This window comes from Aulonocara sp. 'chitande type north' Nkhata Bay, linkage group LG11, assembly GCF_057382095.1.
Source record: "Aulonocara sp. 'chitande type north' Nkhata Bay isolate Kocher_YH1m ecotype deep benthic linkage group LG11, A_spYH_male_GT1.1, whole genome shotgun sequence".
NCBI classification, from domain to species: Eukaryota; Metazoa; Chordata; class Actinopteri; order Cichliformes; family Cichlidae; genus Aulonocara; species Aulonocara sp. 'chitande type north' Nkhata Bay.
Genome location: NC_141354.1, coordinates 14,908,680 through 14,929,760, shown reverse-complemented (window position 1 = coordinate 14,929,760; position 21,081 = coordinate 14,908,680). Strand labels below are relative to the sequence as shown.

The 21,081-nt window shown below is 40.9% G+C and overlaps 1 protein-coding gene and 1 pseudogene across 1 annotated transcript in view; one reads left to right on the top strand and one right to left on the bottom strand.

Moving 5' to 3' along the window:
- Positions 1–20,714, bottom strand: part of LOC147318680 (exostosin-1b-like) — a 44,866-nt gene extending 24,152 nt beyond the window's left edge. Inside the window, exon 1 of the mRNA XM_086310751.1 lies at positions 18,781–20,714. Within this exon, the coding sequence (XP_086166877.1) occupies positions 18,781–19,733 (953 nt within the window). The 5' untranslated portion in view covers positions 19,734–20,714. The remainder of the gene's footprint in view (positions 1–18,780) is intronic.
- On the top strand, positions 144–10,023 carry LOC147318681 (general transcription factor II-I repeat domain-containing protein 2-like; annotated as a pseudogene).
- Positions 20,715–21,081: the final 367 nt, after the last annotated feature.

Here is a 21,081-nt window from a genome sequence, read left to right as displayed (position 1 = left end):
CACTTGCACTTTAAGCTGAGAAGCTTACTGATCAACTAATAACATGGCTTTGGTAAAAGCCAAAGCAAGACATCCACAGAGCTTTAAGTGTGTCCCATTAAGAACAAATGTGGAAGTTGAACAGATTAATCTAAGCAGCCTCCATGCTTCAAGGAAGGGTGTCAAACAGCCAGCAACAGGCATGTGTAGGACACAAAGCCTATCTGGTGGTGCAGGAACAGGAGCTGTTCTGCAAGAGAGATAAGTCCAGGTCAGGAATGTCTCTGTTCCTGGGCCAAGTAGAGAGGATGGCTGCAAGAAGAGATGGAAGTGCAAGAGGGCAGATAATGATGGAGAGGGGGATTGAATGACACAGAGGTGGAGGGAGGGGACGAAGGAAACAGGAAAACACACACAGGGTGATGAATGGATAGGAACTGAGAGGGGAAGGAGGGGAGAGAGGAAGAGTGATGAAAGATGGGATTATGTGAGGAAAGAGTAGAATAACATATGCAAAGATGGATATGAAGAACAATGGAAGAGAGCATAATAAGTGACTAAAAGTAGGTTGAAATTAAGTGATTATATTTGATTTAATGTGTTTAAATCTATCAGTACATTGACTACATTTTATCTACATTTTGTTAAGGATGGAAATGGTCTTAAATTCATAGGCAGCCGGTCCCTTTACTAGTACAGCTGCCAAGATAATAGCCATGACAGGGAGAAGAGGGATTGGTAATGCCAATCTTAATTCAGACTATGGAATGATATGAACCAACTATGAGATCAATGCACCGTCAAATGGACTTGTGGGCTGTGTCTGATCTGAGCCAACATTCATCACGCTGAGAGAGGGATTTAGATAAAGCCTGGATGCTGAGACTGAGGAGTTTGTTTTTGAAACATTCTTTATTTGTTTGTGTGTGGGTGTGATTTTGGACAATATCTGAGGGGTAAGGCAAGAGCTGAAACACAGGGCCATGTATGTAGGTGTGTGCATGTATGAATGTGTATGGGCATGACTTATTTATTTTAGGGCAAAAGTGTATGCTTTAAGACACAGAAACAGACATTTCTTGCAGCTTTTCATTATGCTAATGTGTGAGTGTGCTGTGATTATTTGTGAGTATTATGTGAAAATGCATAGTTTTGGGGGATTGGAACCCCAGGAGTGCAATCAACAGTATCCACAGGAAGCATTTCTTTAAAAGTAGAAATAGCGCTATTGAAAAGTGTTCAACCCACCTGAATACCTCAGAAACAGATATCTCAAAATTTAACTACAAATAAAACAGAAGGGGACAGGCACTACTAAACCTAAGTGAGAAAACAAATTTTTTAATTTTGGTGACACAATCAAAGAAAAAAAGAGATCTGCTGATGGCATCCAGCCTCAAACGCTCGCTAGGTAAAGAATGGCTGAGTGTGTGAAGCCAGTGTCAAGTAATCAGAAGAGCAGCTTCATTCTGCTGCTGAGAGTGTAAATTAGCATCTCACCAAGTCGAGCCGCCAAAAAAATCCCACCAAGTGTAAACACAGTCTTTTAGCTCTCAAGAGGGAAAAGATGATTACCTCACAATTACGAGACCACAGTGCAAAGAGAAGCCCCATTGCCTCAGTGACAGAAAGAGAGATTACAGGGTGGCGGTAGTACTAATGATGATGGGTAAAGTGAAAAATACTGCAGTTTATCCCAGGGGACACATAAAATTGCAGCAACTAGCTGAAATTTCTGGCACTTGGCTAGCACACTGGCAACGCTCTTCAAACTGAAACATGAAGAAGAGCTGGTTGCGAGTCTGCTGCCAAATCGAACGGTTTCTTTTTCTAAGGGTTTCTTTTTCTGTGAGGTGACACTGTACCACAGACTCATTAAATGTACAAACATGCAAATTTTGTGAGGGTTTTTTTTTTTAACAAACTTACATTTAAAACAGGAACTGAGTCATTTAAAGTCCTCTTTTGTTTTGTTTTTTTGTTTAATGTTTTTTTTATAACAACAACAAAAAATCAGGACTATTTTAAACGGTTGGATTCACAAATTTTACTGATGCAATAATAGTAAAAGCAGAAAGTTCATTGTGTCATTAGGAGTATGACCTGCAGAGACTTTGACTTAGCAGGAAAGTAAAGAAATAAACATACATTTGACAGTACTAACATCCAGCTGCTCTCTGAAAAATGAACGACAGGAATCCATTGGGAATTGCTCAAAACTTCAGATCAGAATCAAATAATTTACAACAGCAGGCAGCAGTGGAGTTTGCAGAAAGCAAAGCACAGATGGGCTTTGAGGTGGACGAGAGAGAGAGAGCACATATCTGAACCCCAGTACAGCAGCAGCTTTAGCAAACATTAGGGGGGGGGGGGGGGGATAGCTGCATTTCATTTCCATTTCTGCTTCTTTTCCTCCATGCACCAAACCTTTTAGAACCAAGCTGGTTTGACAGCACTCCGTACTTTCTACCATGCTGGGATGACGCTCTCTCCCCTACTCCTAGGATTAGGTCACTACTCAAATCCTCATTACTAATTTGGTTAGTACTATTTTTTTTATTAGACCTACAACCAACTGACAGATAGTTATTCTGCTGGAGAAACTGTGGGGAAAACATGGCAGATCATTTTCATATATTTTGGAAATGCCCAATAATCCAACCATACTGGAGTGAAGTGGTCAAATCAATTTACTTGGTGACTAGTCTCAAATTAAATTTGGATTTCTGTACTGTGTGTTTGGGCAATATCCCATCAGCAGCCTCCTTAAAGGACAAATATTTGATAAACATCCTGTTGGGAGTGGGCAAAAAAGCGCTTACCAGGAGGTGGCTGGAGAAAGAGCCCCCCAACAAAGAAAGATTGGATAGGAATAATGGAGGAAATATATAGAATGGAAAAATGTACTTTTTTTTTTTGAACCTCAAAATGGACCAATTTCATAAAAACTGGAGGAAGTGGGAGAGATTTGTTGAAGGTGGTAATGTGGGATGATGGGTGGCGGGTTATATAACCAGAGCTTCACTAAGTATTTTCACGCCACTACTGGAAGAAGGAAGGCCTGCTAAGGACATGGTCACTGTTTTTTAGAAGGCAGCTGATAAAAGAGACTGGAAATACCCTTCCGAATATCATCAGGGATGGACTGTAAAGTAGTAGCAAAAACCTGACGACATGGGACCTGTAAAGAGGTGGAGGGGAGCTCCCCCAGACCGGGCAGATCTGAGGGTTTCACTGTGCCATTATGTTATTGTCAGTGCGTATTATGTTTGTTTGTTTGGTTGTTTTTTGGGTTTTTTTTTGCTGTTTTTGTGTTTTTTCATGTGGATGACTGTCATAATTACAAAACTTTCAATAAAAAAACAAACAAAAAAAAACAACCTACAACCAGTATACAAGCTCAAGTGTTTTCATACACTGAGGTAAAACTGAAGGATTATGAGCGTTATTCACAAATCTATAGTGCAAAGTTAAGAGCTTAACATTAGCTGGCATGTTTTCTATCAAATATCCTAAAAACAATTATTTATGTACCTTTAAAGGAAACAAGAAAATAAACCAAAATTACGACATGACACACATTTAAGGTTCAAACGGTGGTCAAAAATGAGCACAAGGTGAGCTAACAAGGTTTGTAATTACCATGAGTCACTTAAACTACTGTCACAACATGTTATACTCAGCACCTTTTATTTAATAAGACAAGGCTAGAAATACCTAAATCCTCATTACTGTTTTAGCAACATTACACACAATGACAATTTAGCCTGTTTTTTGGGAGGAAAATGCACAATGCACACAAAGTCTGATGCAGCTGATTTCCTGTACATACTTGCAGACACACTTGCCCAGAACAAAGCTTCATCATCTGTTAATGAATTCCATGGCCAGCAGTGTTTGCTGGTGCAAGCAGGTAATTAGTTTAAACAGCGGGAAAGATCAAAGACAACGCTTCCTGTCTCGCTCCCTGGTTATGACCTCGCAGGGGAAAGTCACAGATTTCACAAGCAAGAGAGAAAGAAAATGTGTGCAGCTCAGCATACAGAACCAAAATCAGAGTCATCATTTTGGTCTCAATCATAGCAAAATATCCTCTTTTGTTGTAATACACAAAGTGTTTTGTTTTGTTTTTTTTAAAAACTGTACCCTTGAGTCGCTATCAGCAAACTATGCTTTTAATCTTGCTAAAGGTTGATACGATTTACGTGATTTTTAAGTCTAAAAGGCACTTAATCTGTTAAGAATTTCAACAAAGGACGAGTAGAATAGGGCCATCATTCCACTGAAGAGTATCACTTACTCTGGGTTATCATCAGGTGTGCTACAAGTTCCCCTTTCTCTCACCGTGCCAAGCTACAGCCCTTATCTGACAAAATGGAGTCCAGAGAGGACAGCGAGAGATAGCATATCTCTGCGTGTTTGTGTGCCACTTGTATCTGATGATCCAAGTCACTCCTAGCAAAGCGCCACAACATGGTGGCTGTTGATTTTTCAATGCTGCCAATTTTTGGTTACATTTAAACAGCACAACATGGCCTCACATGGTGACAATGATCCACAGCCAAAGTACTTTTGAGAAAATACAAGGACAATGCCAATCATCATACTACGCCTGCCACTTCCCCCAAAACACACTTTTTAAAAAAAAAATAAATTATGAATCCTCTCCTCCCTTACAGAAATAACACAAACTGAGAAAAAAAACAAAATTTTTTATATATATATATATAGTGACGCCAAGCCAAATGTCACAGACAATGAGGGACTTCATATCTGTGGGCTTTGCAGGTCTCCTCTTCATACTGACAGAAGGATTAAAATCCCATAGGATTTAACTGGCACTGGTGGAGAGTGGAGCTTAATTCTTCATGTAGCTCTCTCAACATATTTCACTGTACATAAGGGATAATTTGGAAAGCTCTCATCGTGCCGGCCAAGCAGGTTATCTAAGCGAAAGGACTCTAATGTATCTCATGGGTCACGCAAACACTGGCTGCCTGAACGATGACTCAGTTCCATTAAGTTACATCTTTGTCCTTAAATGCTCTACCAGCAGCAGTTCACATGACTTTGCTAAAGCATGCTATCAAATATTTATACCAAATCTTCTGTCCTATTCTATGTTAAGAGCATTTTACCTTGCACAAAGCAGAGCACAGACTGGGTTTGAGGTAGACCACATATCACCTTTCCGCACCCTAGTTTAGCAGCAGCTTTAGCAAACTGACCCTTCACAAATCTCATGCTTTTCGTCTCCATCACCATACAGGAATGACTGCATTTTCTTCCCAACCCTCTCAGATCCAAGCTGGTTTGGCAGCACCCCTAATTTTTGTCCATACTATAGGTTGTGTAAATTCCTTTCCTTATTCCCAGCATTACAAGGGGAATACATCACCTGCACATGGCTGCCAAGGATAAGACATATATCAACCTGTCAGGACTGGAGCCAAGCTAGAGGAGAAGCATGGAAAATAAATAGCACTGCCCTCTGTCCTGAACAACTGGCCTCAAAAGAGGGTGAGAGTGTGGCTAAAACCTATTCAAGCAAATAAAGCATATTTGAATTTGAATTGGACAAAGAGTGCAAAAGAGAAAGGGAGGGAGAAGGGGAAACTAGTGCAAACATATCAACAAATGTTCAAGTATACAAGACTAGGCCACCAGTCATCACATAATTTGCCATATTTTCACTGTTTTTAATTTAGGTTTCACTCAGTCGTTCAATGATAACTTAAACTTGAACTAACTAATGTGGAGATACAGAAATTCTTTTATTGCTGCCATATAATCTGCATCATTATAATTGCATTAATAACATTCTTTATAGCATTATTCCATTTAATAATATTTCTCACAGTATTGATATAGCATTAAAGTTGCTTATTGAGGATGTTTAGTTAAGGATCCTTCCATTATGTTAACTTTTTTTTTTTTTTTTTTTTTTTTTTTTTTTAACAGGTACGGTCAGAAGTATTTCATACACATTGCATATTTGTGCTTATTTCGAGTTGATGTTCGGTTCATTGAGGGTCTTAAGCTTCACTGGTGTGACTGTCCAGGTGATACATGCTGAGGGAAACTAGAACATAGAAGGATGATTGCATGCATGCTTACAATACATATAACACATATAATCTAGGAATGTGTCAGGCCTGAGGCCTTAACTGATTTGGTGTCTCACTATATTTTACTCTACTTGGCAACAGATGACCAGAGTCAATAATTAGCCCCAGAGACCCTGAGGGCTTGAAGTTTATTACCTTGTATGGAAGGTGTTATAGAAAAGAGAAGTTCTATGTCTGTTTATAGCCATTAAAGATGTACAAGATGTACCATTAACTGTGACTAATGTCTGGACCCTATTTTAATCCGTAATTGACGCCATGGGGGGGGCGTATACCCCACAGCTTTATAAGTGTTCTCCATATGTATTTTTGTCAGAAGACATAGGCTGATGTTTTCTCCTGGCTGCTAATAAACTCACCGTTTGATTGCACTTTTCTGAGGCCTCCGTGGTTTGTCTCACTGCTCTACATTGATCGATTTCGCAACACTAACTAGTGGCAGTAGTGAATGACTGGTGATGAGATGTTAACAGTACATAAACACAGATTTAGCATTGTCTATATAATAAATATCTGTCACGTTATAGATAGAATAGAGCAGTAGAAAGTCAAAGGACTTTCTGCACAGGGCATCGGCTTGACTAACTGGTGATGCCGAGAGTAAACTCAATAGGTTAACCCCTGAACCTGTCTTTACTCACCAGACAGAATCAGTTTGGTAATTTCTATATGACTATTATGTAGAGTAAGAATGTTGGTCACATTATAGCCTGGTAGTGTATCTTTAAAAGTACCGCACACTGCAGCATGAGTGATTGACTGGAGTTATTTGTCACCAAAAAAGTTGAATCAGCAGAGATACCGATTCACTGATCTAAGCTGCCAACATTAAGGTGCAACCATACAGCAACACTACACTTGAGTCTATACATATTACATAATATGTATAAGCCAACACTGAACAGGAGGTGGCTGTCTTCGATGCAGCTGCCACAAAAAATTTTTGTCAGCCGTCTGCGATCCACTAATAGCCTGGTTAGTCCTGAAGTTGTGCGTTGTTCCTTTTTACATGCCAAGCAATGGCAGCTTTTCATTAACTCTGGGACGGCTAATCAGAACAATTTCAAACTCAACACTGCACTTTGTGAGAGTCACAACTGTCTGGTACACGGACACTAGGGTCTGCATGGTTATTACAAAAATCCTAATTATGATTATCTTAGTCATAATTAAATTCCATTTATGTAAAACAATTACTCATTAACAGTAGTAACATAACTGTTATCCTGGCTCAAGCTAAACTAAAATGAGGCAAAAGCTCACCAGTGAAAGGAAAAGAGGTGTACTGGATTTATATTACAAGACAGAATGAGACCATCCTTGCAATAATTAAACCATAACTACCGGTGATCTTGTTTTCATAGTTGTGTCAGGTCATATTGAAAATACACACACAATCATAGGATGCATCATCTGTTCAGGAGATAGCCATCACTTCCCATGAGCTTTACAAATATAATAAGCAGCTTCTTATTTGTAGCACCTAAAGAAACCTTTATTATCCATTTAGTTGAGCCCATCGCCTCATAAGGCTGGTGGAACCCGAAAGTCAACAAAAGCCTTCGAAATTTTTTATAATAGAGAGTTTATAAGCCAAATGAATCCTCACTACAAATTAGGGCTGCACGATTAATCGTTAGAAAATCGCGATCTCGATTCATACTTATGTGCAATCTCATTTCCAAATGACAACGATTAAAACAAAACAAAAAAAAAAGACGACGATTGTACCGCATTTTGATCCGGGACGTACTCTGCATGAAAACAAGCGCTCACTCTTCCTGCTCAACAAATGACAAGGGCGGAGCCTTATACCACGTGATACAGAAGCTGTGCCATGTGATGCTAAAATTAGCAGGGAAAAAACAACGGAGAACACGTCAGGGATGACGAGAAAGTGACAGGAGAAAATCCGTCCTGGTCAACCACCCAAACATCAATAACGGGAACCTTATACAGCGCTTCCCTATACCCGTCGAACTCCCGCAGGCACCTGACCAAAGATATGGCTCCCATCAACACTGTGCAAAACGAGGGATTTAGGAAAATGATCAACACCCTAGACCAGGCATGGGCAAACTACGGCCCGGGGGCCACATGCGGCCCGTTAAACATTTTGATCCGGCCCGCCAAACTTGAAAAAAAATTAATAAATTAACCTTGTTAATGTTTTATTTCCCCTGCAATTCTGATGTTTCCTCACTAGATGGCGCACTCTAGATATATTGCCTTTTTTGAGGTGAAGCGTAGGCCTATTACTCCACGTTTGCACTTTACCCTGTGACCCACCGCCCCTCTATGAAGATGAGCGGACCCAAGAAAATGAAAGTGGACAGAGAATGTCGAGTGTTCAAAAAGGAGTGGACAGCTAAATATTTTTTCACTGAATATCGATCATCTGCTGTTTGCTTGATATGCCAAGAAACTGTGGCGGTTTTTAAAGAGTATAATATTAGCCGTCACTTTGCCACAAAGCACGCTAATTATGCTAGCAAGCTCTCAACAAAAGAACGGGAAGCTGCTGCTGAAAGTTGGCAGCTAATTTGAAGGCTCAGCAAAGTTTTTTTCACCGTCAAACTGCCATTCAAGAGTCAAGTACCAAGGCCAGTTTTATGCTTTCATTCAAAATAGCAAAGGCCAGCAAACCACTGTCAGAGGGCGAGTTTTTAAAAGAATGTATGGTAGAGACAGGAGGTATTTTGTGCCCGGAGACCAAAGACAAATTTGAGAAAATCAGTTTATCACGGTGGACAGTGACTTGCCAAACTAATAGATGAAGATATCACCAGCATATTAAACAAAAAGTCATTCACTTTTTATTCTTTAGCACTGGATGAAAGCAACGATGTCAAAGACACTACTCAGCTCCTTATTTTTATCCGAGGAATCAACGAAACCTTTGAAATAACGGAGGAGTTTTTGACAATGGAGTCTCTGAAAGGACAAACACGGGGAGAGGACTTGTTTGAACGGGTGTCTGCAGCCATCGAAAATATGAAGCTTCCCTAGAGTAAGCTTGTTAACGTCACCACAGATGGATCTCCGAATTTAACGGGAAAAAACGTTGGCCTGCTGAGGAGAATCCAGAATAAAGTCAAAGATGAAAACCCTGACCAGGATGTCATTTTCCTCCACTGCATCCTCCACCAGGAATCTCTATGTAAATCGGTGTTACAGCTGAATCATGTTGTGAATCCTGTGGTGAAACTTGTCAACTTCATACGCGCAGGGGGACTTCAGCACCGTCAGTTCATTGCATTCCTGGAGGAAACTGATGCGGATCACCAGGACCTGCTTTATCACTCCCGTGTCCGCTGGTTGAGTTTGGGCAAAGTGTTTCAACGAATGTGGGAGCTCAAAGAGGAGATTGGCGTGGTTTTTGGAGCAGCAGGGGAAGACTGAGGAATTTCCTGAGCTGAGCAACAAGAGCTGGATGTGTGACTTTGCGTTTGCTACGGACGTATTTTCACACTTGAATGAGCTCAACGTGAAACTGCAGGGGAAGGAGCAGTTTGTGCATGACATGCACACAAACGTGAAAGCCTTCAAATCCAAGCTGGCTTTATTCTCCAGGCAGATTTTGAACAAGTCATTCACTCATTTTCCTACACTAGCCATGCTGAAAGAGGCCGGAGCAAAAGTAAAGAAATACAGTGAGTCACTGGATGCACTGCACGGAGAATTCTGCCGTCGGTTTTTGGATTTCGATAAAATTGACAAGTCACTGGCCTTTCCTCTGTTACAAGACCCCGAAACAGCTCCAGAGGAGCTTCAGCTCGAACTCATCGACCCTGCCTTAAAAGAGAAGTTCAGCTCTCTGAAACTAAATGACTTCTATGCTTCACTCAATGATGCCGCGTTTCCAAATCTAAGGCGAAAAGCGCAGATGATGTTGGCTTTACATTCAGCGTCATGAACATCAACAAAGCCAGCCACAGATCCAAGTTAACAGACCTACACCTCAGATCCATCCTTAGAATCGCCACAACAAAACTAACTCCAGACTTTGATGCGCTGGCTAAAAAAGGAGACCAACAACACTGCTCCCATTAAAATGTGTGTCTCCGTGATATGCACGTTGTTAAAATGAACAGTGAGCGCAGATCAAATATAACGCTTCACAGACTGACTTGCTGCAACTGTTTTGTTCTTGCACTGGTCGTTGTTGACTTTTGGCACCGGGTAAACAAATTGAATAAAAGGAACAGGACAAGTACATCTGCATCTCCTACCGTTTTTGGGGAAAAAAAAAAAAAAAGAGTCAGGAGGAGAGTGATGTGATATCCTGAAGGATAACAGAACTTTCAGTGCTTTAAAATAAAATGTTCATTTATTTGATTTTCAGTCTTTAAAGACTCATTTCGAAGTCAGAGATTTTATTGTAATGCTTTTCTTCATTTTCATTGGAAATTAAAGCACATGTTTTCTCCATATCCCAAGATGTGTATTTTTCCCCCAATGAGGTGATGTTTTCAAAGCATGCCATCTATCTGCTCCGGTTCCGGCCCCTTTGTCAAATGTTAGAACTCAATGTGGCCCACGAATCAAAACGTTTGCCCACCCCTGCCCTAGACAAACGCTACACAGTGCCGTCCCGCAACTATTTTTCTATTGTTGCACTACCTGCTCTATACACGCAGCGCCGAACAACGGTGGAGACGGAATTTCAAGCAGTACAACATTTTGCGGCAACAACAAAACGTGAGACATTTGTTGTTTTTATGTTTATTTATTGTTTTTATGTTCAGTCTCAACTGTTACGAAGTTGATGTGCAGTTAATAAGTGCAATAAATATTTATACTGGAAAAGAAAATCGTGAGAGAATCGTGATCTCAATTCTAAGCCAAAAAATCGTGATTCTCATTTTATGCAAAATCGTGCAGCCCTACTACAAATGCCTTGTGGCTGACACAAGGCATATTTTAAACCAACAATCTAACCAACCTTTTTTCTCATGATAAAAGAAGTTTACAAAAAATAAATAAATAAACAAAAAAAAAAATCAGCTTCCAAATATCACCAAAATTCTACATTCAAAGGAGCCAAACTGATGCGGTAAAATGTGGTGGGAAAACTGTAGAGATAAAGATAAAAGGAGAACGGAGGCACAAGCTCAGTGCGTCACACTGACACATTTCCTGCTCTACCGTCTGTCATCACTCTGAAAGATGAAGATCGGCAGACAAAGATATGAGAGTAGTTTTCAATCACAGCATTCAGAAGAGCTCCTCTCAGCTCAATGCTGTCAGTAACTGCTGCTGGTAGCATTTTCCTCAGTGGGATTCTGCATTATGGTATATTTGGAAATGAACAGCCAAGCGGAACAACTAAGCAACAGCTGAAATTATACAACTTTTAAGTGAGAAACTGGTAACATAGTTTAACAAGTTATACTGGGAACACAATGTACAAGAGTTACATAAATACTGCAAAATGTATTCCAACAACCACTTCAGTGCTGTAATACACTATACTATTCTCTTGAGAAAAGCTCATAGCTTATATATGGCTATTTGTCTCAATAGTTCAAATACAGTCACTATGTTGGTGTCTGTAGGAATCTGACCTGCTCCACAAAATACACCATAAATTTCTCACACAAACCTCCCAATCAGAAAAACTATTTCAAACACTACCACACAATTTTGGAATGGTCAATGTGAGTGTTATTTCTACACCAGTGTCAATCAAAAATAAACATCATCTGTGCAGTGTGGTTTTGTGGCTCGCCAGCCTCCTTTGCTTCCTGGAGCATCATTCAGCCCTTTATAGCAGGTCCAAATGTTTCGTGGACAATTTCTGACACATGTGCAAATGTCCCGCCTGCTGTACTCTCTACATATGAACAGACATCCCCACACAACACAATGTCCTGCATTTTCAGCACAAAGCTGTCAAACGGCTTTTCACAGTTATGTACGCATTTTAGCACAAAAACAATACAATCGGCTACAAGTTTCTCTGAGCAACTCTGACCCTCATTCACCAACAACATTATAAAACTACCATTTTTCAATCCAGCTACAAGCAGATTAAGAGTCCTGACACACAAACCGAACACGGGCAGCAAAGCACCACTTGGCTGCTGTTAGGTGTCTAGTTTTATGTTTTTTGTCTGTGTGTGTGTGTGTGTGTGTGTAAAGTGAGCTTTCCACTGAGGTCTTTAGCTTCTACTTTAGCTACGACTTTGTTCAGTGCAATTCTTTTATTAATATATCTATCTATCTATCTAGTGCTGTTTGTAACCATCTTTCTCAGAGATCAGAGATCTCAGGCACATTCTATGCTTATACAATATCTACCTCACCGTAGCCATACAGGCTATGGGTCCCTCATATTAGCTGCGAAGCAAAGGAGCACATTTGTGTGAGCTTTTTAATTTAGGAATGACTCATTAATCTCTTCCATTTTAGCAATGTTTAACTAAAGTTCATTTTGTGACCTATTAACACCACAGCGCAATCTAGCTTTTAGATGTGCTTAGTTAGAAGCACTCTTCACAAATACGACTAAAAAACAAATTCTGAACAAGTACACAGGAGCCAGTGCAGTTGCGGAGGAGAAAAAAGAAAAACACGTGACCTAATGAGTTGAAATGGTAGACAACATGGTGAAAAGGGGAATTTATAGATAACGTACAGGAACTCAGAAATCAACTTTCCTCCCGCAAGAATTATCATTTTCCCCAAGCTCAGTAAAGCCTGCATCAAGTTGGCTCGCAGCCCTCTGCTAGGGGCTTTGGCCAGTACTGAGGATTAAAACCCTGCAAGTCTATAAATACACCTAGTAGAACAACGTCAGCATCCAGCCAGCTATTGCACTCACCTCTCAATGCTGGGTAGCTGGCATGCAGTTTTTTCTTCCTTTCTCACTCTTCTTTTTTTACTTTACACCACCAGTATTTTAGCCTCTCAGACTGTCACTATTTGTTCTCTTTGTGTTCCCATTTCTCTCTCCCCCCTGAACTTCCTCTCAGCTTGTTTCCCACTCCTTTGTGACTCTCCCCGCATCTTTCACACAGTCCTGCTCATACTCCCGCGCTTGGCAGGGCCTCTTAATTGGAAACAAGCTGTGAGCAGGCTTTCAGTTTGAGGTTAAAATTGCATCTGACCTGCCTCCTGCTGCATCTTCTCTTCTCTCCTTTGGCTGCATTACAAGCTTGTAAACAGTGGCTGAGTGCAGATATGAAAGGGACAATGTGTTGAAGAGGGGGGCAAAAGTTGACTCTCACTGGCTATAAACAGCAAAAAAAAAAAAAAACCAAAAACACATCACAGATACACAAGCAAAATTGTGTCCCTGTCTTCATAGTATACTTAGTAAGCCCTTACTAAGTATACTATGAAGACAGGGACGGGCTATATAACAGAAGATTTATTTAAAAAAAAACAAAACAACAAAAAACGTCAACAACTCCGCTTTGTTTGTTATTCAAACGAGCTGAGCGTAATCAGGTAGCCAAGAGAAAAAGCGTAACTTGGAGCTAATCCATTGTTTTCAGCAAAAGATCTTTGACAAATAAAAAAAATCCAACAAATCTCCTGACGTGATTTTTTTCCATTTACTGTAAGCAGTGCCAAATCATCTTGACAGCCAGTGCTGATGTGCACGTCTGCCTCATCAAGAGAACTGCACAAGCAATAATCATGACAGAAGCAAAAGACAGAAAAGGATGCACTTAAATTGTGCATGTGATATGCAGACATGGCACATCAAAATATCCACATCAATCAAACTTCTGAAACATAAAGTCTGAACTGCAACACAAAAAAATGACATGACCATTACATGGTAATTATGATGAGAGGCTGCATTTGGTCTGTCACAACTTCCTTGTTGTCAGTGGGAGAGGATAAAAGGGATTTGTTGCACAAAGAGCCACAGCCAGGCACAGAAACTATTACTTCCACCCAGTTAGACCACAGACTGCACTGTCTGACCCATAGAGCTGCATAACAGGATAGTGCAACTCATTCACAATCACACACCAACCTTCACAGAGAGCTCAGCTAACTAAAGATGGGGCAAACGTGCATTAGTCTTCGCGTCTGATTTGTACTTGAACATAACGAGCTGATGCCATGTGGAGCACCTGCATTTATTTAATTATTTAACATGTTAACAAATTGGTTAATGTCTTAAGATGAGTTTAAAGCCTCCTGTCTGACAAACAGCTGCTTAATCCAGTGAGATATATTTAAAAGCTCAACCCGTTTAACATTTTCCCAATTTGTAACATCCTCCAAGCAGCTTACTCCAGCTAGTGTGTTGTTTACATCCCTGTACAAGTCAGAGACATTTTTTCATTTAGAGAGCTGAATCATGACCAGAAACAAATATTTATCTTCTTGGCAAAAACCTTCCTTAACTACTGTCCCATCTACATCTTTGACTCCATCAAGACTAACTCATTTGGAAAGCCAGGAATGCCAGAATGGTGTACACAGCAGTTCTAGGTATTATTAATATCTGAAAATAGCTTAGCTTTCAGGGAGTTTTTAATCATCCCTGTAAAAGATACTAGAAGTCAAAGAGCAATTAATTAAGACCAGTACGGTAAGAGAAACAGGAAAAACGTCTTGTTGAAAGCTACCCACAATATGGCGTCTGCATGTTCTTATAAATATGTCAAACACTTCCAAGTGGATTATTCAGCCTCAAACCAAAGTAGTCAATCAGTAAGGGAATAGCAGAAGTGATTTGATCTGGTACTGGTCATCTCATTACATAACAAGGTGATGAGAAGAAAATCTGGGGAAGGAACAATGTTATACAGATATGTGTAAAAGAAAGTTTTTCAAAGAACTGCATAGATGCCTATGAAAGCAAAGTACACCTCATGATTTAGTAGCTTGTAGAGCAACGTTTAGCACTAGCCTGCCGTCTGACAAAGGGGGAATTTTTGCCCACTCATCCTTACAGTGCTGTTTCAGTTCATTGAGGTTTCCTGGCATTGTTTATGCACAGCTCTCTTAAGGTTCCAACCACAGCATTTCAATCAAGTTGAAGACTGCACTTTGATTGCAGCCATTCTGATAAACCCAATTTTGGCCAAGGTTCAGTCTCATAACTGAACCCTGGAACATTTTGGTTCTCAACTCAATGGTCCCATTGCAAAACAAGCCCAAATCATCACGCCTCCACCACTCTACTTGACAGTTGGTATGGGGTGTTTGTGCTGATATGCTCTGTTTGGTTTTTGACAAACATGGCACTGTCTCATATGTGCAAAGGACATTATTCCAGAAGTGTAATGGTTCTTTTAGATGCAACTTTGCAAACCTAAGCTGTTTTGTCATGATCTTTTTAGAGAGAACAGGCTTTTTCCTTCTAGAAACCCTTCCAGACCTTTTCAGTATTCTTCTAATTATGCGGTCATGAACTTTAACATTTAACATGGTAACTGAGACCAATAGACGTGCTCAAGTCAAGTGTCAAGTGCATTTCATTAGCAGCACCTAGCTGCTACTTACACTCTTAAATCCTAATGAAAGCTGTAAAGGTGTGGTTAGCTTTTCACAAGAATGCAGTTTTTCTTGTTGACATGATTATATAAAAATTATGTTTGTTTGTTTTTTCAATAAGAACCCAAACAAACCTCTTTTAAAAATGAACATGAAGCTGCAAAATGCACAGTTTTCTCTGCTTTCTCTATAAAATTGAATAATAATGAAACATAAATGATGAAAAACTTTTCCATGCAGGAGTTACTCAAATGTTCTTTTTTTGTCATCAGATTTCATTGAGCTAATGACACAGTTCAGCTGCCATCATTAACCTGTAATATTCTGTCAGGCAATCTAGTGATATGAAAACGATGAAATTAATTTTAGCGTTTATCAACTTACCCTAGTTTACCTGATGTTAATGAGACCAACTGTATTCTGAACTTGAGAGCAAGAGGTGGGAACAAATGGGGTGCAAACAATGCTGTCTGCATTTCTCTTATCACAGGTCTTCTTGGTCACTCTCTTTATGTCAAAAATGTACATGGAAAAAAAACAGACACACATAGCAGCTCACAAACTGCAAGACTCCAATTCTGGAAATTTATTGTGTCAGCTAAGCTGAGAGCAGGTGTGCCTGAAATGTTACAGTTTTTATGTTGCAATAAACTAGACAAAAGTGGAGTCCTGCAGGGTGCAAGCTGTTGGTCTTTCCATGTACATTGTTGACCTAGTTTTGGCCAACCTCCTTCACCATTTTTTGATAAGGATATTCATTTACTTTATCTATTTTTTAAGATAAGTTAGAAACAATTTTAATTCAATTGTTAGTAATACCGGGCATTTATGTAGATTCATTCATGGCTCACAAACTCAGCAGCCAGCCAGCAAGCCACAGCAATCATGCTGCAGCATGATATAGTGCAAAGTTAAGGCAAACAGGTCTATAAACGATGACAACACAAGGTTTGGTGAGACTACACAATCTGCCAGTTCTGCTCTGTGAAGGCACTGCATAGAGGTTACTCTGCCTTAGTGACAAGAGTCACAAAAGCTGCCTCACAGACATCAATGTGAAGGAAAAATAAAATGACAACCAGCAGTGATGCCTTTAATCTATGACAGCTGATCTGATCACCAAAAAGCAATTGTCTAAAAAGACCAGATTACATCCTGTTTGAGATGTAGCCGACCTTGGTGGTCCATGCATGCACCAAGGAAGAAAAATAACACCCACATATGTTCTTTTCTTCAGTAAACTGCAGTGTCTGATCCTCACTATTTAAACCTGCAGGGTTTAATTTTTGTCTTTCCCTTTTTGCAGTGAAAATAATTACATAACAAAAAGCAAAAACGACCTCAGTGGTGACCCATGTTTTTCCTTGCTATTGATCGCTTTCCATTTTACGTGACAAGATTTATATATATATTTTTTTTAAATCTGAAGTGTTGGAAACTTCTCTTGAAACACTTCTTAGGTGTTTTACCCATACTCCTAGCTTCTGTAGCATACCCTGTCACTGTGAAGTATTCAGATAGATGACTTTAAAATAAAGCAAAGATATTTACTTGTTTATATTTGTTTGATAATAAATATAGAAACACCAGCTTAAAGGTAAGGAACTTTTAAAGACTCAATGTTAGGCAGCTGCCAGGGCAAACTAACCCTGGTGTTAGTACATGTTTTTCGTCAAATATTACAGAATTGTGCATTGGACTTAGCACCAAGCTAAAGCTTGTTAACTGAGGAGGTACCAAACACACTTTAACCATGCAATGCAGCTAAGAAGCCAAGGGCAAGAGATACTCCAAGCCCGTTTCACCCCCAGTGTACTTAATGACAGGAGGATTAATTTTTCCTTTGGGTTATAGCTCTGATGCCACCCATCTCACTGTGTAAAAGCACACCCTGGCAGCACTTGGCATCAAGCACTGAGCTGGTAAATCGTGGCAGAGAGAGCAGATAGTTTAAGTCTATGGTCTGATATGAGGATTATTATTTTTATTGGCTGGGTGTGTAGAAGAGCTTTGGTGTTATTTTCCAACCAAGTCAAACATTAAAGGCGAATCCTGTGAGGTTTAATGGTAAACAAATGAGATCCAAGAAAACCCCTCAGTCATATTGTTGGAGCAGCCAGGTTTCAGAGCTGATTCCTTCACAAACTATAGAAAGGAGGATCCCCCAAACAAGCAACTCACACCAACAAAGAGTTGAACCCCAAACAACGGCAGGGGTCACGCAGGACACGGGTTGGGGCCAGGGCATTCCTGGCTGATGCAGTTGGGTTTGTCTGGGAAATGACTGAGCAAACAGAGACCAGAGTGGCTTCCCCTTGCTGGCACCAGCGCTTTGTCCCTACTAATCCACTCCAAAGAGCCACAGTCAAACACCCAGCGCCATACAGTCACCAATAACAACATAGCATGGTCTGAGGGGACACGAAATGAATCCCACTGGCCAAAGCTGGGAGACAGACGCCAGTTTACTCATCACATTTGAGTACAGAATACAGTGTGGCTTAGTTGTGGGACCGGGCAAACCGATCTGAGTACAAGGTAGAGACTAGTTACACTGAGTATTATGTGCCTGTTTCATTATAAAACTTTTATTTGTGTGTCATGTAGAGAGCATGACATCTGTCAGACACTATCAGGAAAGTCAGAGGACCAGTTATCAAGAAAAATAATAACAAATCCTAGATCAATGGGAATATCACCTGAATACAGCAGTTCTTGTGTTTGACATTAAAGCTACTTATCTGTGCCTCGTGATGCATACCTTAGTAAATAAAATGATATGGCATAAAGAATATTTAAAAGTGACATATCAAACCGTGCCAACATTTGGACATTAGATGCACTTAATGTAATGACACCTTATCTTTTTGACAGCCCAGGCTCGGGTCTCCTTACTTAACAATAGGAATAGTTTAATTTATACAACACTGGGAAATTCAACAAGAAATATCACTGGTATTTGCCAATTTTATGTACAACTCAATGAGCTGACCGGACACAAACCTGAAAAAAAAAAGTTTCAGTCAGGAGCAAACAAGTGTGCTGACAAAACCTTTAACACATGACACCACCTGTTTTGTCATTATTACAGTCACACATACAAGCTTCACTCAACTAGTTAAAAACACCATACTGACAAAAATTAGTGGCAAGACAGACCTAGACTCTTGCAGTACAGCTAACCGGAAGATAGTTGTGAAGTACTTACTTGTCATATTCTGCATTGTCTTTGTTACAGCGTGCATCCTTGTGCTTCTGCCAGTCCTTCCCATGCTTACAGGTGGTGAGGAGGACTACATCCTCTGAGTTATGAATATGATATAAAGCATTCCTAGTGTCCGAACCTATTCCAGTTAGGTACCTTTTCCCCTTAAAAACAAGCATGTACTTTCTATAAGGGGGGATTGTGTTGTATTTCAGATAGCCCTTTTCCCCACCTGTCCTTGGGTGGTCTTTGGAGAAAAGAGGGATTGAAACGTCAAAGTCAGGCCGAAAGTTCTCTGTGCTGATGCTGGCTTTGGCCAACATGGCAAGGCCAATGTCAAAGCCAAGGTCCTCTGTGTAGTCCGGCCACGTGCCAGAATATAAATTAAAGATGATGTGGTTTTTGCCTCCATTCCACAGAGGGAGGCTCTGGATTTTTGCTTTCAGGTTGTGTACATACTGGGGCGAGAGCTGGTCCCGGTCCAGAGTGTCCAAACTCAGGACAAACAGGCATGCCTGCCCTGGGTCAGATGTGTAGAACCTGGAGCCTTCGATAGAGGACAATATGTTCTGATAACTCTCTGAAAGTTTTTCCCCTTTTTGTTGGGGGTATACGTAAACTTTAAAGCCATTCCTCTCACACAGTGAGAAGTCAAAGCAGGACTCCATTCTGCAGCGTTTTCCCGTGTAAAGGCCCGAGTTAGCGTCCCTCTTCTGCCTGGGAGATATGTGTTCAGTGAGATCATCGCTCCGGTCCTGCTCCCAGGAGCTGAAAGGCTGCAGGTACCCCGACATGTGACGCCACTGCGCCCCGGGGCCATAACCGGAGAGTCTGCGGTCATGAGGCCGGCTGGGACCCCGTCTGGACAGGGGGACTTGTATCCCCCCTAAACAAAACAACAGTATGAGACACGCGCCGGTGGAGAACAGGATTAAGTAGCGTTTTTTGGCCTGCATGTGTCCTACAGTTTGGGATGAGATATGCGGCGCTGAATCCAAGAAGTCCCAAAGTTTTGGTTTCACCACCTCCAGCGGGAGCGTTCCGCCATCTTCCCCCGGGCTGCAAGGGCTGTGCGTTCACGTCTCCCTCCTGCTTCAGATGCCTTTCACAAGTCCGAGAACTGATCCAACGCATGTGGGCGATTTATAAAGTTCATCCACCTCGTCTCCTCGTCAATAGTGGTATCGACTAGCTGACAGCAGGTTTTCCTATAGAGGAGAGTGACCCGGTGCTCTCAAATTCGGGCATCTCAAGACGCACCCTAGTTGCCTCTGTGTAATGCCACCTTCACTAAGCCATGTGCCATCGTTGTCACACAGAGTGTCGATTTCAAGTCAGCGACAAACAAACACAGCACCGCACAAAGTACAAACTCAACGTTAAAGCTGTGATGTATTTCCGACTTGTTGCCTGGACAGCTACAACTATTGTCCCTACTGGAAATTAAAGCCGAGCGGCCACTTGAGCTCTGGACGTTTACACAAACCTACACTTCGAGACACTGCCACAGTTCCCTCACAAACTGCACACAAAGATACGAGTATCGGTGTGGCTGTTAAATCTACACGGCGCATTGCTCCAGACTACAATGCTAGCTAGCCGGCTAACTAACTAGCTAGTTTCTGAAAACATTCCCGGTTAGCCTGTTAGCTCAGCGAGCTTCAACGCTGGTTGGAAGTACAGGCAACCAGAGACTCTACCCTCTACCTTTAAAAATAACACGTCTCTCCATTCAGCTCATTCTTCTCTCTTGTCGTCAAATCCACAGATTCGTTCCTCCGCGAATTTCTCGAGTAGTGTAAAGTATTCAAGTGGTGTTTCTCTCTCTTTCTCTCATACACACATACACAATAACAGGAGTGCAGCAGAGACTGCAAGCCAAGCAGAGCAGCACGGCCGTCCCACTAGGACGACTGCTGATGGTGCTGTGACGTCCTTCCACGGCGCACGGTGCGTTACCATTGGCTCCTGTCACACCCGAGGCGGGCGGGGCTTTCCTCTTGCACCCATTCACATCTTGGAGAAAAAAAAGAAAAATCGAGGAAAGAAAAGATTTCTGTTTAGAGTTTCCAAGAAAAAAATGGAGTGGGCTTAAAATTGTGGTTTGACTATTTAACCATGTGATGGTGTATGGGTTGTCAGTTATATAGACATAGATAACGAAAGTCCTTTAACTTAAACTGAGACTTGCTGGGCACACACTAAGGAGTTCAGAAGTCGAGATTCAAGATTTTGTTTTCGGTGTTTTCTTTTTTTTCCATTAATGCTGACTTTAATGTGTAAAAATTAAATTAAATTTTATTT